At 50.6% G+C, this 23,550-nt stretch overlaps 3 protein-coding genes across 6 annotated transcripts; all 3 read right to left on the bottom strand.

Annotated features, from left to right (window-relative positions):
• Positions 1-2,002: 2,002 nt before the first annotated feature.
• LOC311163679 (platelet-activating factor receptor-like) lies at positions 2,003-3,007 on the bottom strand (the record flags this gene model as incomplete). The annotated part of the gene is made up of 1 exon (XM_084222723.1): positions 2,003-3,007. The coding sequence occupies one exon, from the start codon at positions 3,005-3,007 to the stop codon at positions 2,003-2,005; it is 1,005 nt and encodes a 334-aa protein (XP_084078849.1).
• A 1,945-nt stretch (positions 3,008-4,952) lies between these two features.
• On the bottom strand, positions 4,953-6,619 carry TMEM35B (transmembrane protein 35B). Its single transcript, XM_084222700.1, has 3 exons — positions 6,470-6,619; positions 5,506-5,686; positions 4,953-5,414 (listed from the first exon to the last, which is right to left on the bottom strand). The coding sequence occupies exons 1-3, from the start codon at positions 6,575-6,577 to the stop codon at positions 5,284-5,286; spliced, it is 420 nt and encodes a 139-aa protein (XP_084078826.1). The 5' UTR covers positions 6,578-6,619; the 3' UTR covers positions 4,953-5,283.
• Positions 6,620-9,064: 2,445 nt separating this feature from the next.
• On the bottom strand, positions 9,065-23,535 carry SFPQ (splicing factor proline and glutamine rich). 4 transcript variants are annotated; one of them, XR_014616810.1, is made up of 12 exons: positions 22,816-23,535; positions 22,267-22,455; positions 21,871-22,172; positions 21,666-21,761; positions 20,194-20,390; positions 19,831-19,915; positions 19,417-19,534; positions 19,150-19,198; positions 18,948-19,069; positions 9,983-16,334; positions 9,621-9,695; positions 9,065-9,134 (listed from the first exon to the last, which is right to left on the bottom strand). XR_014616810.1 is itself a non-coding variant. In XM_084222861.1 (11 exons), exons 1-10 carry the CDS (start codon positions 23,437-23,439, stop codon positions 10,007-10,009), a joined length of 1,803 nt encoding a protein of 600 aa, XP_084078987.1. In that variant the 5' UTR covers positions 23,440-23,535; the 3' UTR covers positions 9,065-9,695; positions 9,983-10,006. The 4 variants fall into 4 exon arrangements, 1 of the variants encoding a protein (XP_084078987.1); XR_014616811.1 differs by having other exon boundaries at positions 9,983-10,027; XR_014616809.1 differs by having other exon boundaries at positions 9,065-9,695.
• Positions 23,536-23,550: the final 15 nt, after the last annotated feature.

Genomic DNA, 23,550 nt, shown 5'->3' with positions numbered 1-23,550 from the left:
ATAATAATAATTACAGCGAGCGCGGGCTGGAAGTGCAGGAACAATAACCTGGGTAACGCCCTGCACGGTGGCAGGAGTAGCGTGGTGGCACAAGCCCCGTTCTGGTGCCAAGCTGAGCCCAGAACACCTCACCAGGCCCTGCCCAGTGCGTGGGGGGACATGGCCCAAACGAGTGCCCAGAGTGTGTTTTTAAGCAGTGGTGTCCATGTCCCAGTGCTGTGGTTCAAGTGCCCAGGTTTTTCCCCTGAACAGGACACGCTGGCAGAGCCAGAGCTGAAACTGGGGCTGTCCCCACTCCTGGTGTGCAGAGAGCCCCCCAAAAGTCCTGGTGTCCCCAGGAAGAGATGTCCAGTCCCAGAGCCCACCAGGCCCTGCAGCATCCTGCATTGCCGACACGGCTGCTCCTGCTGCATGCGGGGAGCAGAGCTCTGCCCCCTCCTTCAGCAGTTATATAAAAGGATTAAAATTTAATATGAACTTCAAAAGGGGAAAAACTGGGTGGTCGAAGGCAGCTGGCCTGGGGCCGGGTGTGGAGCAGAGGCACCTTGGGACACGTCCCAGCTCTGCTGAGCAGCAGCACTGCGGCACATGGAGACATCATCCAGCCCCAGCCATGGGGGCTGAGTGTCCAGGCACCACGGGCAGCACGGGCACCCCATGAACCCACACTGGCTTTACTGAGCCATGGTGTCCCTGGGTCACAGTGGAGCACAGTTTCCATGGCACATGGAGTCCCCGTTCCCCAGGGTCAGGCCTTGCCCTGCATCTCCACCTCTCTGCTGGCATCCAGGCAGCCCTTAATAATTGACCACCCACAGGTACAGCATCACCCACCCATCCTGGTGCCCACTGCCACGCTGCCCATCCCGTGCCAGCAGTCCCCAGGCATCACATCTCCTCCTGCCCAGTGCCTCACATTTCCTTCCATGCACATGTGCTGGAGAGCAGCCCTGTGCTGGGGGAGCAAGACCCCGAGCTGGGGAGCAGCTGATGCACCCCTGCCCCCCAGCATGCCCAGAACCCACGTGGCTGCACAGCAGCCGCTCTGCTCTCCCGCCGGTGCAGCACGGGGAGCGGGGCTGTGCTGGCAGCAGGAATGAGCCAGGGCTGGGAAAACACCATCTTCCGCCCACACAGCCGCCCACGGCCCCGAGCCCGCTCCGCCGCCCGCGCCGCGCCGGGGCTCACGGGGCGGGGGCGGCGGCTGCGGGGTGGGGGCTGAGCCCAGCACGGCCGACCCCCCATGGGCAGGGCAGGGGATGGGGCAGGGAACCGGGCAGGGGGGCGGTCAGCAGCCCCCCGTGCAATATCTGCCCTGGGACAGGCTCCTGCCGCAGGAGCGGGGCTGGGCTGGGGGCTGGGGCTGCCCCATATCCAGCCCTCCCCGGGGCGCAGAAACCTCTCGGTGAGGGGCCAGCGAAGAAGCCTTGGGTTCGTTCATTTTTAATCCTGGCCAAGAGCAGGAGGGGTGCAGGCATGAGGCTTAGGGACATTGCAGGACAGGGATGGCCACGGGGCCTCAAACAGCCCCTTCAGCAGCCCAGCTTACACCATGGGGGTCTTGGGTCATGCATGTCCCTGCAGGATGCAGACCCCCGGGAGATGACAGCAACCACTGAGCATCCCTCGCCATTCTGCCTTCCCACACCCCACTGTGGCTCAGCTCCCACTGCTGGGTGAGTCCCTCTTGCAGTGCCAGTGACACTCTCTCAGTGCCAATGCCACTGTCCCAGTGCCAGTGCCACTCTCGCAGTGCCAGTGCCACCCTCCCAGTGCCAGTGCCGCCCTCCCAGTGCCTGCAATGCGGGGCAGGATCTGTGCTCGAGCAGGAGCTGCGGGCGCGTGGGAATGCACAGAGAGCAGAGGGGGTGGGAGGAGGGGAGCGCACGAAGCCAGAGCTCCCCCCACGCTGCTCCCGATCCCTCACCTGGCAACAGGGACCACGTCCCAGCGGGACTGAGGCCCCGGGGCAGGCGGGGGCAGGACCCTGGTGCCCACCCCGCTAGGAGGAGGTGAAGGAGGACGCTCGGGCGGCAGGCGCTGGCCCGGGCGGGGCCGGCGGGGGCAGCGGGAAGCACCGGCCGATCTTGCGCAGGGTCCGCTGCAGGTCAGCGCGGAAACGCCGGATGGAGAAGCAGTAGATGACGGGGTCCAGACAGCTGTTGAGGCTGAGCAAGGCCACACTCAGCGTGTGCAGCACATCCAGGGTGTCGGGGGGCACGCAGAGCGGTGCAGGGGGCCGGCTACCCACCCAGGGGGCCAGCGTCAGGTGGTAGGGGGCCACACAGACGACGAAGACCAGCAGCATGCCCAGCACCATGGCACGGGCCTGCTGCCGGTGGGAGCCCGGCGAGGCAGCGGCGGGCACCGAGAGCGCCCGGGCGATGGAGGCGTAGGTGCCCAGCACCACCAGGAAGGCGGCGGAGAAGAAAGCCACCATGGCGTAGGCATAGCCCCGCTGCCGCCCGTGCTGCTCGAAGCAGGCGGTGGTCCCGGCGGGCGTGGGGAAGGTCTGGTGGGTGGCCAGGGTGGGCACGGCACAGCCCAGCCCCAGCAGCCAGGCCAGGGCACAGGCCAGCGCGGCGCCGCGGGGCCCCGTCAGCGGCAGCACCCGCCGCGCCGCCCGCACGGCGCAGAACCGGTTGAAGCTGATGAGAGCCATGAAGGTGATGGCGCTGTAGGTCGCCAGGTAGTAGGCGGCCCCTGCCAGGCGACAGGTGGCCTCCGAGAGGAGCCAGTCCCCCCCAGCCAGGTAGTAGTGGATCCAGAGGGGAAGGGTGAGGTTGAAGAGGATGTCAGCCAGAGTGAGGTTGATGAGGTAGATGCGGATGGCCTTCCTCACCTTGCCGCTCTGCAGGAAGACCAGCAACGCCACCAGGTTGCCCGGCAGCCCCACACACAGCACCAGGCAGTAGATGACGGGCACCAGCACGAACTGCACCGGGTTGTTGGGCACACACTCGCCAGGGTGCTCCACCAGCAGGGGTCCCGGCACCGAGCTGTTCATCCCGGGCTCCTGCAAAGATGGGGAACAGTCAGTGGCACAACCCTTGGGGACAGGGGAGGGACATTAATCTGGACAGAATGACCTCTCTGGCTGGCACCTGCAGTAGCTGCTGGGCACTGGAGGCAGAGCCCTGCAGGGATGCCTTCATCTGCCAGAAGGGCTCAGCTCACACAGGAGAGGAGGAGACCCCAGCCCTGTCCCCCCACACATGAAGGGAGCCTAAAGGCCGCTGTCAATTGCCCAGCTAGGGCTCACAGGGAGTGGCAGGCACAGCTGCAGCACAGCCAGGGGACAGAGCTGCAGCCGGAGGCACCCGAAGGTGCCACACTGGCTCCAGTCAGCAGCTGCAGGGCTTAACACCTCCCACACAGCACGTGCCTGTGGGGCCACCCACCCCAGCCCTCTCCCAGCACCCCAAATTCCCCATGGAGCCAGGCATGAGGAAGTCACCAAGTGGCTCGGTGAGCTCCGGAATGGAGAAACCCAGGTAGAGACAGGGGGTACAAATCCAGGGCAGCATCCCCCCGGGCCCCCCAGTCCTGCACAGCGGGGTTTGCCTCTGGTCCTGGCTATGGAGAAGCACACTCTGCTGCAGTGGCTGTATCCAGGGCTGCAGTTACTTCACCTCTCATCACTGCCTGCCCACACCTCGCCAACGAAGGCACTGAGTCACCAGCTGGTGTTTTCCAGCACAGCAGGGCTGGATTCGGCACGCACAGCACCCAGCCCCACGTGGAGGCGCGGAGAGCACGAGCTGCTGAGTCTGGGGGACCTCATTTGGACCCCAAAGGAACCTCTGAATCCCTCAGTGCTCCCCTTTTCCCCCCCCTTCCCCATCATACACACAGTGAATGCTCCATCTCACCCACACCATGATTCTTACCTTGTCAGGTCAGGCAGGAGCGTCTCCGTCCCCTCTGGCTGCTCCTCACTCTGACCCAGCCAGGCTGGGGATGGCTTTAAGTGCTGGGGGAGGCAGGGGCTGCCTGACCCCCACCCACCATCCCAATCCTCTCTGTGTTAGTGCCTGTGGGACAGCAGCTGGAGTGGGGGGAGCACCTGTGTGTGTATGTAATGGGGAATTCCCTGCTGGAGCCACCCTAAGATCCCCTGCGCCGGCTGACGGGGCTGGGGGCATGTGGGAGTGGCCAGCACTGGCCTGGCTGACCCCCCTCCCGTGCCCCCAGCCACATCTAATTCCATTTCCCAGGGCCCTTCTCCCACCCACGCCTGGATGAAAGCAGCAGAGGGTCAAGTTTCTGCACCCGGCAGCTGGGGAGAAAAGGGATGCCCCAAAGGGATCAAAGCAGGAATCTGCCTCCTCCTGGCTCTTTGTGCTTTTGTTGGCTTCAAAGCTGGTTTTAAGGGGAGCAGCCCTACAGGCCCCCCTTAAGATCTGTGAGCATATGAGTCGCTGCTTTGTGTGGCCCTGCAATTTTTGTGTGCTCTTTTGGGACACCAAAGATGTCACCCTGAGGTAGGTGACACCTACCTTCAGATTCCACCAGGGGTACAGAGGTGTCTTACGCCCCTTGCTTATCCCAACAGCCAGACTCCCCACACAGCCATCCCAGCCCCTTGCTGGGAGCCACTTCAGGTGAACTGTGATTTATCCTGTGCCCATCTGGGGTGGCAGAGGGTGGCTCCCTGTGGGAGCAGGATCCACAAGAAGCACATGGCTGCCTGGGCACTCCCTGGGCACTGGCTCCTGTTGCTCCCTGGGTGTGCAAGAAGGGGCCTGGCACATTGTTGGGGGGCTGTGGGTGGCTGAGGGATCCCACCCCAGATGGGCTCTCCCCACTGTCCATCTGCCTCTGTGCCAGCTCCTGCACCAGCTCCCACATGTCCCCAGGGACTGGGTCTACCAGCCCCAGTACATCTCCTTAGCCCCCGAGACTCAGCATGGGGGGAAGGCAGAAACAAACACGGAGGCAAAACATGAAAAACAAGAGGTTTTATTCCAAAATTTGAAAGCCCCCAAGAGAGCAGAGCCAGCCCCTGCTGGAAAGAGCCAGACACCTTGTGCGAGTTCAGCAGCAGAGCAGTGCCACGGCAGCGTCACAGTGGTGCCATGGCCACCGTCCCACAGACCAGCCCAGGTCCCACAGTGAGGGGACAACCAGCACCAGAGTCACTGGCAGAGGCAGGAGAGGACACACTGTGTCTCATCAGCAAGTTACCCTGCAGGATGCGACGTCGTCCCTGAAACACCATAAAGGCGTAGCTCCCCAGCCGCCGAGCCGTCTGTCCTTCCCGTCTGTCCTTCCTGCCTCTTGTCACTCGAACTTGGGCCGGGGAGCAGCTGGGTACCCACGGATGTTGAGCAGCAGGAGGAGGCCAAGGGAGAGGGTGGCCGGAGCACACATGGCCAGCGGCTCCTGCAGCGCCAGCAGAGTGTAGATGGCACCTGGGCAAGGAGCAGAGCGTAGGAATGGGGGTCTCTGGCCAAGGGTGTCCCCAGACCCCAGGATGGGCAGTGGGCCCCCACCAGCTCTCACCGATCATGACGACGCTGAGGATGAAGTTGCTGATCTCCTGCAGCAGCTGGGGCCCAAATGCCAGCAACAGCCCGGCCGTCACCTCCACCCAGCCCACGGCCGCCAGGTACCTGCCCGGCTCCGGCACAAACCCCAGGTCCTTCAGGGGAAACACCTTGGCAAAACGCACGAACTCTGATGCCTGGGAAGGGTGGGAGAGGGGAGAGGCAGCCCTGAGCCTGGGGAGATACAGTCCCTCCAGAGTGTCTGCTCTGCCCTGCCCTGCCCTGTCTTCCAAGGGGATCAGCTCTGCATCCTAAATAACCCCAGCTCTGCATCCTAAATAACCACACACCCTAAGGGGATCAGCCCTGCGCTCCAAGGGACTCTGGCTGACTCACAATGAAAGGCTCAGCCTCGTACCCAAAGTGCTCCACCCTGAACCCCTGTAGTCCCAACCTGCTCTTTCTCACCTGAGGCTCAGCCCTGCACCACAACAGGATCAGCCCTGCAGGTTTCCCCTGAAGCTCAGCTCTGCACCCCAGCCTGTTCCCCTCCTTTCCCCTGGAGCTCAGCCCTGCACCCCAACCTGTTCCCCTCCTTTCCCCTGAAGCTCAGCTCTGCACCCCAGCCTGTTCCTCTCCTTTTCCATGGAGCTCAGCTCTGCACCCCAACCTGTTCCCCTCCTGTTCCCTGGAGCTCAGCCCTGCACCCCAACCTGTTCCTCCCCTTTCCCCCGGAGCTCAGCCCTGCACCCCAACCTGTTCCTTTCCTTTCCCCTGGAGCTCAGCCCTGCACCCCAACCTGTTCCTCCCCTTTCCCCTGGAGCTCAGCCCTGCACCCCAACCTGTTCCTCCCCTTTCCCCTGGAGCTCAGCCCTGCACGCCGAAGCGCTCTTTGCTCTTTGCACTGCCCCCATCCTGCTCATTCCCCCCGGGCTCGGCCCTGCGGCTCTCGAGCCCGCCGAGCCCGCGGCCGCGCTCACCATGTGCCGGTGCAGGTCGGCAGAGAGCCAGTCCGAGACCTTCAGAGCGCCCGTGAGGAAGAAGAAGATCCCGAGCAGGACACGGAGGGCGGTGAAGGCCGCCGCCATGGCGGGACGGGCGGGCCCGGGGGCGGAGCGGAGCGGCCCGGCCCCGATCCCAGCCCGGCCCCGTTCCCAGCCCGGCCCCGATCCCAGCCCGGCCCCGCTCCGCTCTGGTCCCTGCCCGCTTCAGCGCGGCCCAGCCCCGGCCCCGCAGGGAGAGGGACCCCCTAACCCTGCCGCCGGGGCAGGGGATGCTCAGATGTGCAGCATCACCCCCCAAGCTGTGACACATCCTCCCACCGAAACAGAGCCGGAGGAAAAAGGGAACCCCGACCCCGCAACAAATCCCACAGCTGGGGTTCGTGGGCTCTGTGAGCGGGTGTGATCCATGGCAGCACCGGGTGCGAGGGGCTGCGGGGAGCGGTGGCAGGCAGGGCACGGGCAGTGCTGGGCACAGCTCCGGAGCAGGCAGCGGCAGCAGCGAGGATGCTCCGGCCCCAGGGAGGCCGCGCTGGGGGGACGGAGGCGGCCGCGCTCCCCCGGGCTCTGCGTCACCGCCTGCGCTGCTCCAGCACCGGCACACGCCGAGCCCCAGCTACGGCAGCTCGGGATTGGCGAGAGCCGGGCCCAGGGGAGCCGCGGGCGCTGACGTTTGTGTAATTCAAGTGGAAATATTTTTTTAATGCCAATAAATCATGAGAGCCCGAAGTGTTTTCCAGGCACGAGGAAGCACTGTGGGGCACAGAGAGCACAGCCAGCCTGGACCTGCACCGGCCCCAGCTCGGCCACCAGATTGCAGGGGCTGCCACAGGCACTAGTTGGACAGGGGCCAGTGACAGTGACACTATTTTTACTCCTTGCAGCACATGATTCTTCAGCTGCTCAACATGATTTGGAGCTGGGGTTGGCACACTATGCAATGACAGCAACAGGCCAGGGCAGGCTCCAGGCCTCCATGGCTTGGAAGGCTCTTTGGTTAGAAAGGAATTAAAAAATAAACATCAAAACCTGAAAACCTGCAGCAGCTCAGTGCACATGCAGGGACATGGAATCAGCAGGGCACTGCTCCCAGGATATTGTTCAAGTGTACCTGCTCTCAGTCTCTGATCTTTTATTGATTACAGAAGCTACTTAATGAACTATTTGGTAGAACAAGGTGTCAGCCTCAGCAGAGGACACCCCAGGTGATGGAAAAGCTAACACCAGCACCAGGGAAAACCCATCCTGTCCCTACAGGACCCAGGCTGCAGAGCAGGGAGCTGGGGAGATGCAGTTCAGCACATGGAATGCTGCAACACTTTCTCACAGGAAGCAGCCAGTGCTGCAACAGTGGAAATGAGGACAAGTTACTGGAAAATAACAGAATCTGAAGAAAAAATTCTGCACAAGCCACAGTAGCTGTGGAGACAAAGACACTGAACCACAGCCCCTGCAGGGCAGCTATTGAGCAGCCACAAACCTCACTGAAGCCTTTTCAGGATCCAAACAATACCACAAAGTCATCAAATCAGAGTGAAACACCTCAGATTGGCCTCAACCAGCACCTGATTGCCTGAGAGAGAACAGCAGAAGCTCCTAGTGCAGCATCACCCCCCCCCTGCCATGAGCACTCCCAGGCATTCAGACCCCTCTCAAACATTTCATACCACTTTGCCACATGAAATTTAATTTATTTTCACGTTTCTAATCTGGCAAAGCAGGTCCCAGTGAAATGCTGACAACACTTTGTGCCACTGCAGGAGGAAACCCTGCTACAATGAGCACAGCCACCACTGGTGTATTTCAACATATGAAACAACTTGTTATTTAAACAAAGGATTGTATTTAATCAATGACAGCATGAACCACACTGTATGTGCACAGTGCAGCTGCCAAAGGATGAACTGAAACCAATGTGAACCACTACAATTTGTGCTGCAACAGCTAAACCCAGCACTGCTCTGGCTTCTAGAGAACTCCTAACTCTTGGCATCTCAGGCTTAATTACTAGTCATCACCAAGAAAGCTATTAAAAACCAACCAGGCACAGGTAAACACGGGGAATTTGGCAATACAAAACTATGTAACACACAAAATGAGAGTAAGGAATGAGTGAAGTTTCCAGAAATCTGCATTTCTCAGACCCAGCCACACTGACAGACTGCTTATTCACTGAATACCCTCTGGAATGAAACAGAAGTAATTTATAAAAATATTTAAATATTTTATTTTTAAAAACTGTATGTTCCTGGTTCCTCTTCATTGCACTCAGACTTCTTTTTCTGCAAGAGCAAAGCACACAATTAGAAAGATTGTAAAGAAAGACAGAAAACAACAGCAGAAACTACGTGACATGGAATCACCATTCAGAGTAACAAGCCATGTGCCTGCCAAATATTCTCAAGTATTCACATCAGATTTTAGATTAAATGAACAGAATTCATGTATTTTTAAGATCAGATATGGCTTTGTGTGTTTTCCTACCCCACAGCAAGGAGCAGCACTGACAAACCACAGAGGATTCAACAGGAATTCACCCATGGCTTCACACCTTACAGGTCTATTGTTACTCACCTGTGACTCCCGAGTTAAGGTACTCAGCATGTTGCTCCTCAAATAAGATTTTAAATATCTGAAGTTTCCCCTTGTAGTTTAGTGGCAAATTAGAGGGAAAATGTCATTAATTCCAGCTCTGCAAATAGGTTTATTTCCCTGAATTGCTATTTGCTTCACTCCTATACATGCTGATTTATGCACCGGGTTATTTTTTTAATTCAATGTTAAAGTATTTCAGCAAATAGCTTTTTAACAAGGTTTAGTTGAATTAACATCTGAGAAGCAGCTGCTCTATTTTCCTTTTCCCATGCTGACAATCACCAACTGCTGCCTGAGCACAGGAATGGTCATTTCTTGTTTGACCACCTGCTGCAGACAAAGGACAGAATTTATTTGCTGCTGCAGGGCTGAAAAGCCTCAGACAATGGTTACATTTTGGCTCTACAAAAGCAAGATGCAGAAACTTTATCTAGAACTGAGATTAATCACACATTTCAGGCAGGAATTACATAACCCAGCACAGGGTGATGGGTTACCAAGCCCTCACAGCAGTGTAAGGACACCAAATACTTACTTGTCCACCTGTTCCCTTGGTCCCTCCACACACCACTGGGCACCGTGCTGGATGTGCTCATGTTCAACTCCTCAACTGGAAAAACATTCCCCAAGTTATTACACCCCCAAGTGATTTTGAAATCTTTTGTACAAACCCACGTCGAGAAAGGTATTTTTAGCTGCTGCTGTCAAGATATCAAGCCCAGGTGGAGTCAGGGTGCTCAAGCTCACAGTGTGACAGCAGGGACTGTGTTCTACCCTACACATTTAATTGTATCCATTTCTCAGTGTTCCCCAATTCAAAGGTACTCAGTGACTGAACACCAAGTGTCCAAAAACCTTTATTATTTCATCCATCCAAGACAAAAAAGTGATACTTACTTCCAATGGATGAGCACTCCAGTGTCACTCAGCTTTCATCTTCACCTAAAGGATAACAACTGAAGTTATTAGAGTCATACACAGCAAATTGTGACCATTTCAAAACTAACTTAAAAATAAGGTTTTAACATACATGGACTGATTAGTTATGAGGGGGAACTTATCAATTATTCCAAACTATTATGTGGAAGAATAAGGGGCAGAAATAGGCTAGCCTGAACACTCATCAAGAGCTGAAGGAATATGCAGGCAGTTGCCTGAAGAACTGCACCCTGAGCACAAACCATAACCCCAGTCTGAGCACAGTGAGGTTTGATTGCAGCCAGAGGTATACTATCCCTTATGTGAAGGCTTTAATTTCATCAGCTACTCCAACTCTATGACCCTATTTGTCTCCTATAGCAATGCCCTCTCTCTTCCCCTTCCTGAGGGAGTGCAGTGGTCCTGGCCTCTTGGAGCTCTCATGTTCTACAGTCGAACAAGTGCTTCAGAAGCCAAAGGCAGACACTAGAGATTGGCACTGTCACTGCTTTTATCCTCAGCAAGGTTCTTCCCTCCTCAAGGCCTCCCTTTACTATAGCTGAGGGCAGCCTGCAATGGTGAGAGCTGGGGATGTGGTGCAAGGCTCTGCACAGCTCCAGTTGGGAGGCAGATCCCACCATGGGCACAGCATGATCTGACCAGGCAGGGAAAACCTCAGGCTTTAGTCTCCAACCCACCACCCACCTGGGTTTCCTCACAGCCCCTGGGACCAGGAGAGTTATGCACGTTTTGTTTTCTCTGCCATAGCAACAAACACCATGCATAAGGGATACTATATCTTTGTGCATCCTTTGAACACTGCAGATTCCCTGCTAGCCACACTCCTCCCAGCCCTCCCCAGTTAGCTCTTCAGTACTGGTGTTCAGAAGCAACATTTATAGAGATGGGGTGTTCACAGACCACTGCGGGATTGCACAGCCAAGTCCTAACGTGTCAATCATTACCTAGCAGCAATGACACAGGTGGGAGAAGGCCAATCCTCCCTTTTTTCCTTTTCCAGGCAGCAGCTATTTAACAGCCCCACTAGCTGGTATGGAGAGTGAAAAAAAATCTGAAGCTAATTAGCTGATTGCAAAACTTGCTGGTAGTGGAAGAAGCCAAGTGATTCCCCAGAGCAGCATACTTGGATGCATCCTTCCCAACATGCTCAGCCTCATTGAACATAATGGAACAGAACACTGGCCTTCCTGATCATGTCACTGCAGCTGGCAATGATTAACAGAGACATGCAACCCCATTACTGCTCCAGTCCTAAAACTACTCACAGGCCTCATAGTGTTTAGCTATGGGGAGAACTGCAAGCAAATCAACACTTTGTATGCTCAATGTTACAATAAAGCCCCATCCACGCTGTGCTGTGCTCTCCTGCCAGCACCAGGCTCTGCTCGGAGGGCCTAGCAGTACGCAGATGTATTCTGACACCACACTTCTGAGCTTCAGGTAAACTTTTGAGAAAAAGTGTATTTCACACACAGATAAAACCAAGATGAAACACAATGCAAGCACTTGAATGTCATTTCTTGTACCCACTTGTTACAGACTGACTTAGAGCAGACATGACTAAGTTTGCTACCACACCAAGTTCCATTACTGCAGCCAGAGCTGGTTTGAGCCCCATGGTTTCAGTCACAAATTGCTTGCTCCAAGAGTGTCAAAAACCTGCTTAGTTCAAGTACGTAGAATGAGGCAGATGTGCCAATAACCCCTCCATGACATTCCTGCAGGTCAAGTATCCAGAGCACAATGGAAAAACTTAAGTCAGATGTTGAGCAATGGTTTAAGATCACTGGTTCAGTTTTGCTACCTGACAGCACAGCGGCTGCCAGCAGGTTTGCTACTGGATCCCAGTCCCACGTAAGGATAAGCCATCACAAAATGGATTCAAGTCACAGGTAAAGGCAAACCACCACGAAAAGCCAAACTGACATTGTGACAAGGTGTCACTGTGTGACCAGCTGGCATGGGCTACACTCACTGTGGTGTAACCAAAGATCTGTTGTCATTAACTTATGGTGCATCTGCTACTTCAAGGGTTCACTGGAACATGGAAAGGTGGCTACAGCAGAGGGCAAGGTTGTCCAGCAGATCCCTGTTCACCAGCAAGAGTCCTGCCTGGAAGGTAACAAAGAAGGGTCCAGAAGTGACAATACCAGAAACAAGTATGCAAAGCAGAACTTTGCAGAACAAGAGAAAACACATTACAACACCTGTGAAATAAACTGAGTATCAGACAAGAGCCAGATCACTCGCTGGAACAAGGGACCTTGAAATTCAGGTTCAAGAGCTAATGCAAAAGAGCTGGAGATCAGCAAGTCTGCATGTCTAGCAACGTAAGCATGTTAATCCTGGAACACTATAGTCAGGAGTTCTAGTAATGAAGAGTTTAGAATAACATCCCAAGACTGATGAAAAATGAAATTGTACATTACACTATCAAGATGACTCTACGAGGCAGAAGTACAGAATCTCATCACTGTCAATTAAAGCAGAGGAATATATCAGGCTTGTCAATCAAAGTTTAAAATAAAGACTACTGCAATGTCCAATAAGCTCTATGAAACTCACAGGGATATTTAATCAAGCACTTATTTATGTCCTCAAAAATATTCTGGATCAGTCTCAGAACTGCTTGCACCAGTAGCTTGAGGTGACTCTCACATAGCACACACGAGGCAAGAGCAGTGGTTACTAACACATTCCCACCAAGCCAAGACTCTACACATGGATGAGCTGCAGATGGGCCACTTCATTACTACAGAAAGTTTAAACGTGTTCTTTTCCAGGCACTGAGAGCACCTTGTCAACTACTCAGCTGAGTTTAAGATCACATTCCCTCTTCCCCACAGTGCTCATTTAAGAGTATCTTCATTACATCGGAACTAAGAAAAATCCACCCAAGCCAAGTCGTAAGCACAGAGGAATCGGGTCTGGAAATCCTCATCTAAGAGCCACAGTAAGTTACTTGTTGTCTCTGAGCGAGACAAAAGCTTCAAACCAAAAACCACACAGCTTTGATGCAAGCTCAGCATACAGGTATGGAGTGCTGCACTGTAATTCCACAGTCAGAAGTGTGATGTCAGAATACCCACAGTATAAGATTACATAGAAAGTCACCAAGTTATATTATATTGCTTGTTACCTACCTGTACGCAGTCGGCAATGAGAATCTTGGAGCAAGCAGGAATACTACATCCGGGTCCTAATGTCCATTGCCATTTGTGGTACTACGTTCCTCACAGTTATGAACTGCAGAAATGCTGGCTAAGTGCAGTTATGTAGCAGGCCACTAGTTTAAAGTGTAAATTGCAGTCTCAAACTCCAGCAAGAACTTGCTGCCACAGTAAATGGTTGCCAAGGAGAAGCCAAGAATTTGTCTACCACAAAAATACCACAAAATCTCAAAAGCATTTTCAATTTCTCATCAGCTGTATAAATGATTAGTGTATCTACGCCAGAAGGTAAGATTATTCTGTATTCATTTCTGAGAAAGTGTGAAGACATGTGTAACGATACCAGTTTCTACTTGCTGCAGTTTTTAGAGCTCTGAGTGTCAAAATGGGCTCAATTTTGATAAAACAAGCTAAATTGCAACAGCCAATGTCCTCCAAGTCCAGTACAAAAATGTTATGTGATCCAGACCATCCAAAAACAGGTCTGACCAGCAAAGCACTTTTCTGAATGATTTTAGAAGATTCAATTATATAAATCTGAGTTTATGAAAGAAGTCCAAAACCTCATAGGAATAGATCAAAGGAATGTCACTTTCTCGCCTCCCACATTTAGTAACTTTTATCAGATTTTAAAGTTGACATGTTTGCCAGCTTTTAAGACACCATCTTTAAAAGGTCTTGAAAAGAAGTTGGCTAGTTCATCATATGCCTGTTTAGTACATGCAACTCAAAGCAGAACTTGTTTTAGAAATTCTGCTTATGCAGCTACAACAAAGCCAGATTTAACCAAACTTTCAGATCTTTTGAAAACTGCCAAATCTTTCAAATATATTTACTAATCATGGTTTTGCAGCTCAGCTATTTTAATACCTAGCAACAGTAGCTTACGTACAAAACAGGGGTACCCAAAGAAAAGCTCTGTAAGGTACAAAGACAGCAGCATCCTTCACTCTTCCAAGTTACAGAACTATAAAAGAACATACTTTAGGATATGCACCAGCATCTCTTTTAATAAAGAATGACATGTAATCTGAAAAATAAACTGAAAAAATTAATTTAATGTTCACGTTCAGAATTCCCCACCTCGGACACCTTCACCTTTTGAGGGTGTCCCATGAACACCCTCCAGAAAAGATATTGTTTAAAACCGCTTCAATAATGCAAATTGCATCGATACTGCTCATTTGTAAACTGTCCAATACAACTTCCAAATACTTGTCTGCAGTTTAGGAACTGCCAATTTGGAATTTCCTCCTCAAGAGCAATTCATTGTTGTAGCATGTTATCAACCCCCCAACTTTTCTGGGTAAACAGAAAGCATTCACCAAACAAGCTGAATCACTCTTTAGTGAGCTTCGTGTTCCACCTCAGTGTTACCTGTATCAGCATTTCCCAACTTGCTATTCTGTCATTTAAGGGATAACAGTACTTCAAGAGGGATCAGACATCTGTACCCTACAACCCTGCAATCTGACACTTTAGGTTTTAACCACAGGGAAAATTTAGCAGAAAATTTAGAATTAGCCAATGCTCAGCAGGAGGAATGGAAGGATATTGGGAAGATTAAAGCTATTCACAGAACTCCAGTGGTTGGGGATCATGTGAAGGTACAGCCAAGCTAAGTTTACCTACTTTGTGCCAAGCAGGTTGATGTATCCTGCATTAACACTGAGGTATTTGACACTGGGAAGTCACGTTCCCAGTTTACCTGGTACATTGTAATAACAAGCAAAGCAACTACCTTACCACTGAGTCCAGAATGCTTTGAAATTCTTCTGGGGCTTAATAAAATGAACAGCAAACTAACGAATTCATCAGATCTTCTACAAAAAGAACCTTAAAGGGAGTTTATTTGCACTGTGTAGTAGTAACTCTTTAAACTCCAGATTCAGATACTACTTTTGAAGCATTATCTCCAAACATCAATAATAAAAAAGCGATAACCATCATGCAAGCAAGCTGATTGCTGTATTTTACATACAGGATTTTAGGATTTGCCCACCAGCTACACAATTTAAGAATAGTTCCTGCAGTCCCCATAATACAAATGATTGTATTCTGAACTAGGCAAATTAGTCCACTGTTAGCATGAGGACATAAGCAAATTAACCTTAATCACTCGAGTAACACTTCTGGTCTTTTTGCCAAGCAATTTCAGGCAGGTGTACAATATGGAGCAAGGCCAGATCCTGTAATCTCAAAACAGCTTAAGAGCATATAAATATCACATTAACAATCCTTTAGTGAGGAAGTCAGCCAATACAAGGCATTCTATGAATTTATTTTAAAATAACCATTGCTAGTCTTCTGCTTAAAGTCTTTGAAAGATTCCAAGCAGTAACTGCCAGGGTGGTAAGTGCTACCATCCCACCACCCATAGCTAAAATATGGAATTCATTACTGCACTGCTTGCAGTGAAGCTTTAAATAATGTATCTTACAGCATTTGTAAGATTCCCATTTGCTTCCTTGTTGCAGCACAATTACTGCTGAAAAAATCTGCACCTACTGCAAAGTTCGGCTACAATTTAACCCAATCTTTGGCTAGAGAGGCACTGTGGGAAGAGATCTCACTCTTCACTGTAGTTCCACACCCTGGTCTAGGTCCGACCTCAGCTCGAGGCTCTCAGGTTACTGTGGCAGGTGTGGCATTTGGCCTCATTTGTTTAACCACGACTGGCAAGAAGAGTTACTACATTTAGTTTTCTATTTATTTTAAGCACAGTAAAAAAAAGGTTGGTACACTTTGGGAATTCAGTGGCACAAGGTACACTGCCATCAAGTTAGGGACGTTATACATCAAAAAAACAGCTAAATTTGATTTTGAAACACTGCATTACATAATTAAATTGTACTCGCCCAAACAGACCACTTACAAATATTAGGTCAGTAAGTTTCTAACATCCATAAAAACGTAGCTTTCTTACTAAAATGCAAGAATTAAGAAGTCGGTGTCTAAACAAGACAGACAAAAACAAACTGGAATGAAACTACAGGTCACATCTAAAATCGGGGCTTTTTGTTTGGGGCTTCATATTCTTCTCTCCCTCTACCATATCCTGCTGGTGTTCCAGGCCCCATTCCTCTAGGACCCTGGCCACCCACGGGCCCCGCACCTCCCTGCCCAAAGCGTTCAGGACGCTATTGGAACAGAATTAACAGTTCATTATAAGTAGTTGATGTCCATGTGTGTTAAGTATATATTTTTAGAAGGTTCCGTAGTCAAGGTTCGTCGATACAATCACCATTGAGCCGATCCACAGGTACCGGGAACATAGAAAGGAAAAAAGGGTAATTTAAAAATTAGTTTATTGTAATACATGCCTTGAGGTATGTTCCCACTTGATGCATTCTCATACATCTGTTACAAAGAACAGATCCTCCCTGCAGTGCTAGAAATGTAAGCATTAGTGCAGATGTGAATTAACAACTTTTCCAAATGAGCTCTAGCAAAATTTTCAACCAAGTTAATGCAAATAGCTTGTGAACGTCTCACCTTTAGTGCAGTAAAAGCTCAGATTACATCACTGTCATTTCCAAATAAGCCTAATGAGAGAATGCAGCTCCAGTTGGCTGAAGCAGGAGCTGACATTCATCAAATGTAACAGAATGCCTACTCACCAGGACTGGCATGTGCTGTCTAGAGACCATGTGCTTTTCAAGATGGGGTTAAGACTACGGTCTGCTGACTAAACTGCAGAGGCCTTTGGCAGTACCAAAACTCATTGTGAGCACTACTGCATTGCAAGAAGAAAAAAAAAAATATGAAAAAAGCTACTGACCAGTGCTTTACCTAACCAACGCAACTGCTCGAGCAAAGACTGGCACTTGTTCAAACCCAACGTACTCCGGAGCTGCTGGTGCTGCATCAGATGCAAAACGTGTTCCAAGCACTCAGTGTTTCCAGTTAGAGCTATGCACAGAGGGTTGTGTGCATCCAGGCAGTATCTCCCTTCCCACCCCAGCTTCACCACAAGCTCTTGGAAAATTCACAGCTTCACAGCAATTGAAAAGGTTTCACACCAAGGTGTAACAGCTAAGTTACTCTGCAATAAAGCAGAGACTTCAGGTCTATTTACTAGTACCTCTAGTTGCATGTACTTTGTTCAGTTACTGGATTACTAGGTGTGATCAGCATTCAACCTACAGAAGTTACACATTATGAGGTCAAAGAGAGCTTTAAATTTTCATTTCAGCCAAGGTTCCCACTACTGAGTCACAGAACAATGGTAGGTGGTTTGTTACAAAAAGTATCTGCAACTGAAATTCCACACTTCAGAGCTCCTGACTTCTGAAAGTCAGCATCAATCCTTCCAAGAAAGGAGTTTCACAAATATTAGGTTTTTTCTGCCTAATTCATGGCAGCTTCAGCTCATCTCCAGCTCTGTTTAAAGGTATCAGCCCAGGAACTGTGACCGCATTGTGTGGCAGAGATCCCCAACCTAAGAAACTCCAGGCAGTTAATCCACCTCACTGTCACATCTTTTGACCAGATCACATTTCAGGGATTACACAAGTTCAACATGCACCTGTTACCATGGTTTTTAGGAGAAAAATGTACATAGTATCCACCACACACTGCCTAACTGCTCACAGAAAGCTCAGGAACTGCTTATGTATCTATCAGTAGGTTATTGAGGTACCTTAAGGCCAACAGCACTGTCTATTGAATCAATGATGCTCTGGGAAGTTACCATTCCAAAGATATGTTCCCCAAAAAGATAAAACAGAAGGTATCTGACAAGCTACTATGGTAGCTCAGCTCAATAAGCCAGAGGCCTAAACCCACCCAAAAATCATTTAGTTCAGCTTGTGCTGCATGTGTACACCCTTTCAGGAGGGTAAAAGCACACTGGTATCGCCACCTAAGCCAACAGATTCCCATCCTGCCCATTAAACACTTCTGTCATCTACATCCGTGGTGCTTCAGTGTAGGAACACCAAACAGGCTCCAAGCCCAGTCACACATGTAGTGTGCCAGAAATTAGTACAGTTTGGAAACATACCTCGGAACAGGAGATATGCTGTAGTTTTAACAGGCTCTACCTTTGTGTCATGCCCAACACAGGAAAACAGACCGGGCTATCATTCCTTTGGGAGACAGGAATCACAAATGGCTACAGTCCAGGATAGCTGGAACATGCCTGAAGCTAAAAACCAGCATTTCTGCTTCTCTACAGCAACATCAGCACAGACTAAGGGATATGCTGTTCACCACTGATAATTTAAGCTCATCTGCTGCTGGAACAGACCTGAGCACAGATTCTGGACTGAACAGCACACCCAGACCAACATGCATCCAGCCTATCTAGGCTTGGAAGGGCCAAAACAGTGTCACACATTGGGAAGGAGAACAAAAAAATCTCTCTTGTCCATCAATACAGAACATCAAATTACCGAAAAACTACATTAAGTATTTTGATGAAATTTGTCAGATTCTCTAGAATTCATAAAAAATCCTTCCAAGCCTAACAGTGACGCAGAATTTCCAAAGTCCAATGAAGTCAGTTAATTGCAAATATGCTTAAGAGCACATTTGAATCCACTTACAAACAATTTCTGAGTGTGTAAGCTACCGTAAAGGTTATCAACTACTCTAGTGCTACACACTGCCACGTTGTCCTGTGTTAAACACCTGACAAGAGAGTCAGCAGTTAACAGTGACATTTCCACAACCATCCGAACACTGGAGAACTCATTCCCAACCACAACAACTCCCTTGTGCTAAGCTAAAGCCACCACAGGATACGTTACCATGTCACTTCCCATCATAGAACCACTCATGGCTGCTTGGCCAACTCCTGGATTAGCTTCATAACCTATGCCGCCACCACCTCCCAGAGGTGGAAATTTCTGGGCTGCTGAAGCATAAGGATCTAAGAGAGAGAAATATATAATCATATTCTGACCGTTTCCAAGTTAGCCACACAAAGTAATTACTTTAAAGGTTCTTTACCTCCCATGTTCATTGTGGCAGCACCACCCATTCTCATGTCTCGCTCCCTCTGCATAGAAGAAACAACTTTTAACTTGGATCATCAACCACCAAAATCCAAACTTTTCAGGAGACAAAGCACATGTACAGCCAACTACTGCCACTGACTGTATACAAACATGGTGCAATCGCCAACCCAAAGGAAGCAAAACACAGCCATCTTGAAAATACATCTAGAAAATTCCTGAGCATGGTAACGTGACCCAAACCCACCACCATGTCACTTACTGGATCCATGTAACCCATTCTACTATAATTCTCTTCCCTCTGTCTTCTCATCTGCTCTTCCATCTCCCGCTGACGGATCATCATCTCCTCCTCCCGCCGGCGACGCTCCTCCTCCTGCCTGGTCACCACAAAGCAGATGTTAAATCCCAGGAGTGGAGCACATTGAACACACAATAACATCAACTTCTCCAGCAATATAAAGGCACTGAAAAATTACATTTCAGAAAAAAAAAAAACCATACTCTATGATGCCAAAATATTTAAGGAGAAACTTACACAGCAGTTCAATTTCGCAAACACAAAGTGAAGCAGCAATGGTGTTTCTTGAAAAATAAAAACTTTCATATGTAAGTAATTGAAAAAAGAAAAAGGTAAATGTAACTTTGAATAACATCCCATGAAAGCCAAACTAACCTCAGCTGAATTTCCTTGCGTTTCTGCATTTCCTGATTATGAAGTTCTTCCATACGCCTCAGCTCCTCCTGGCGCCTCATGAGGTCTGCAGGAATGAAGCCTGTGAGCAGCTTTTCCACAATGTCCCATTTGAACTACATCTGAATTAAATCTGCCTCAGCTGCACTGTGGCAGAGAAGTACATTCCAGTGTCACTGTTCTTACCAATACACCACTGAAATATCAAAAAACTACCAGCTCCTCTTTAACTCTGAAATTCTCAAGTTCATAGTCAAAAGCGTGAATTTCCACACTCAACCATTAGAGCCATACACTTAAGCCAATATTTAAAGCAAAAAGATAGTAAGAGTTCAGAACCCTTACCCTGACGCAGGAGGTTTGCCTGATGCTCATGATAAGCATCTTCCATCTCACTTTCAAGTTTGTCCTTGGCATCTTTCATATTTTTTGCCACTTGCTCTCTCTGTTGCTTTTCCATTTCATCTAAAGATTTCCACCTTTGAGAATACTCAAATTCAAAACTGCCAGGCTGAGCAAAACGGGGAGGAGTCTCTCTTTCCCTGCAGAAAGGAAGATACTCAGAGTGGGCAACCCTGGAAACTCAAGGTCAATACAAGATCATGACCAAAATAACTGAATTATCAGGGAACAGCAAGGACATCCCGAGAACACCTGACAACCACAGGAGAGAGAACTGGCTGTGATGGAACTGCTGCATCTTACACACTTAGACAACAGCACTGAACACAAATAATTATCACAGCACATGTGGAGACTTCTACACTATCACATCCACTGACTGCTTGTTTGCCTCATTCTTAACTGTTTTTAGGCACTTCACTGCTGACAATTGCAGATGGAAAATCTTCAAAAAAGACAAGCCTTTGCTCAAGCAGGCACAATCAAGGTGGAGTTTTCCAGTGCCAAAGCACTCTGTGTCAAAGGCAAATAACAGCCTTCACTTTCAGGTAAATAGTTATAAAAGTGCCTGAGGGCCAACGGGTTGTTTTGTCATATAAATAAACTCCAACATAAAATTCAGTAATTTATGGAACAAAATTACCAAGTTCAAAAGTTTTCCATACATTACCAATATGAATTATTTCAACACTTGGAACACCATATTAATCCACATTATTCTCAAAGCTGCCTCTAAACCACTTAAAATTTTTGATCAAAGCAAGGAATTTTGAGCTCTTTCTAAGCCAAGCAAGACTGGCTGGATCTCCCTCCCTGCACACCCTTTTATGATCTGGGAAAATATAAAATTCCTACAACAGGTTTAATATACAGATTCTTACACAAAACTGCTGTTTCAGAAAAGATCTCTCTTGACTTTTTAATACTCCTCGAGACTCTTTGTTCCTTTATGCCAGTAGTCAGCTCATAAGGCAAATCCACATGCAACAAGTTTATACAAATCAGGGAATGAGTTAGTTTTACTTTGTTTCTCATTTCAAACCATGAATGTAAATTTTCATGTTCCCCACGGGATCATCAACCCGAGACATGCCTTAAGGGAGATGACAGCTTTTAACAATAGCATGAAACAGTTCAAGTCTGATTTTTCAAGTTTCTACATACCAAACCCATGTGTCAAGCTGCTATTTCTTTGTACTACAATGTAGAAAACTGCTTGTGTAACACTCAGTGAATACACTAAACAAATCATTGTTACTTTAAACTACGAAAAAACAAAAAACCCCCCAAGAACTGGCAATACAACCGAAAATCTAAAGCCTGTTTCTGAAAAATTTTCCATATTCCTCAGTGCCACGGACAATACCACTTAAAACATCAGTAATGCCCTCTTTATATCAAAAAATAGTGCCTACTTTTGATACATCGGATTCTTCTGAGCAAGTTTTTCTGGAAGACCATCTTCATCATCCAGTTGTTCCAACGGTTCCACAATAACTGGTCTGGGAGTGCTGAACAGAAAATACTCGTTTTACTCCTCTAAAAGCCCTTAGTCTGAAAAACTAGAATCCTACAGTCTTTATTCAGCTTAAAACTGAAAGATCCTGACAAAGTACTTACGTCGTCAACAAAAACACCCCCTCAGTACACCGTTCAAATGCTTTCCTTGCAGCTGGCTTTGATGCAAACTCAACAATGCCTTTTCCTGTTGATCTACCTCGATCATCTACAATGACAACAGCTCTTTCCACCGGACCGAACTGGGAAAAAGCTTCCTCGAGCAACTCGTTGGACACGTAGGGTGAGAGGTTCCGCACCGACAGGGCAGCGGCGTGAGTGGCAAAGCGAACTCGGAGCTGCCGGCCCCTCATGGGGGTATCGTCCAACTCTGCCTTTGCGATTTCTGCAAGAGCTCTAGATTCCTGGGGGAAGTGCAAAACCCAGTCTTAGAAAACTAAGCTGTACATCACCACATCGCGAGAACGAAACGGATGAACACACGACACGAATGCCTACCAATTTAATGAATCCAAAGCCTTTCCCCTTGTTGATAAAAACCTCTCCCGGCTCCCCGTATTTGGCAAATAGTCTTTTAAAGTCTTCATCTGTGATATCAGCAGGCAAGTTCCCAACAAACAACCGGCAGCGCTGTGTGTACGTCTTCTCCCCGGGCCGCCTCAGCAGAGAGAGGTTCGCTTTAAACCCCTACAAAGAATCAGACCAGTTCGAGCTATCACTGAGTGCTGCACACAGAACTGCGGGGAGCCCAGAGGACCCCCGGGGGAACCCAAACCGCAACCGCGGGACCGCCCGGGCACTGCGAGGGGATCCAAACCGCAGCCCCGTGGCACCGCGAAGAGACCCAAACCGCAGCCCCGGTACCGCCGGGGGCACCGCGAGGGAACCCAAACCGCAGCCCCGGGACCGCCCTGACACCGGGGACCGCTCGCATCCCGCTGAGGCGCCGCCGCCTCTCCCCCGCTCCTCCCCTCAAGATGGCGGCGCGGGCGCGCGGAGCCGCCGCCATCTTGTGCCTGAGGGAGGTGTGGGGGGGCCGTGACTCACCTCGTCCGACAGCTTCTCGCTCCTATCTCCCGAGCCCTGCTGTGGCCCGAGGCTCTGCTGGCCTTGGTGCTGCTGCCCGCGGCCCCGCGGCTCCCCGCCAGGCCCGCCGCGGTGCCCCGGGCCGCCCTTGTGCGGCCCCTGCTGCGGGCCGCCCGGCCCCTTGGGGCCGCCGCCGGGAGACTGTCCTTGTCCTTTCTTAGGGCCGCCGGCCGGTGTGGGGCTTGGGCTGGGCTTGGATTGCGGCTGTGCACCGGAAGGAGACGAGGAAGGAGCCGAAACTGGCGGCTGCTGCTGTGGCTGCTGCCCCGCGGGAAGCGCAGAGGATGGAGGCGCTCCCGCCTGGCTACCGGTGGGTCCCGCCGTGGTGGCAGAGGCTGAGGAGGATGAAGAAGGCGGAGCAGAAGTGGACGTGGGCGGCTTCGGTGGTTCGGGCTTCGGGCCTCCTCCCGGCGGACCGCCCGGGCCTTGCGGGCCGCCCGCCATCGGGCCGCGGTTCTGTCCCATGCCCATGCCGGGCGGCGGCGAGCGGAAATCGTGGTTGGGACCGCCGCGTCCTCCACCGCCGCCACGCCGGTGAAAGCCGCCGCCACCGCCGCCACGGCTACGGAAGCGATCCCGCGACATGGTGTAGCGGAGGGAGGAGGCGGAGATGAGAAGAGAGCTCCGGCCGCGGCGGCTGCTACTGCTCAGCGCCCGCTGCGCAAAATGGCGGTGAGCAGGACGGCCTCGCCGCCG

This window comes from Fringilla coelebs (genome assembly GCF_963513975.1).
Source record: "Fringilla coelebs genome assembly, chromosome: 28".
In the NCBI taxonomy this organism is placed as follows: domain Eukaryota; kingdom Metazoa; phylum Chordata; class Aves; order Passeriformes; family Fringillidae; genus Fringilla; species Fringilla coelebs.
This window is presented reverse-complemented; position numbering and strand designations above follow the sequence as displayed.

What these genes read in the sequence shown, in the direction of transcription:
- TMEM35B (XM_084222700.1), bottom strand. Translation starts at nt 6,577, where the DNA reads ATGGCGGCGGCCTTCACCGCCCTCCGTGTCCTGCTCGGGATCTTCTTC. An exon ending in CCGACCTGCACCGGCACATG is followed by an intron (nt 5,687 to 6,469) that starts GTGAGCGCGGCC and finishes CACCCTTCCCAG; the next exon opens with GCATCAGAGTTCGTGCGTTT. An exon ending in CCTCAGCGTCGTCATGATCG is followed by an intron (nt 5,415 to 5,505) that starts GTGAGAGCTGGT and finishes CTCCTTGCCCAG; the next exon opens with GTGCCATCTACACTCTGCTG.
- SFPQ (XM_084222861.1), bottom strand. Translation starts at nt 23,439, where the DNA reads ATGTCGCGGGATCGCTTCCGTAGCCGTGGCGGCGGTGGCGGCGGCTTT. An exon ending in AAGAATCCGATGTATCAAAA is followed by an intron (nt 20,391 to 21,665) that starts GTAGGCACTATT and finishes TCCTTTCTGCAG; the next exon opens with GGAAAGAGAGACTCCTCCCC. An exon ending in TGCCACAATGAACATGGGAG is followed by an intron (nt 19,070 to 19,149) that starts GTAAAGAACCTT and finishes TCTCTCTCTTAG; the next exon opens with ATCCTTATGCTTCAGCAGCC.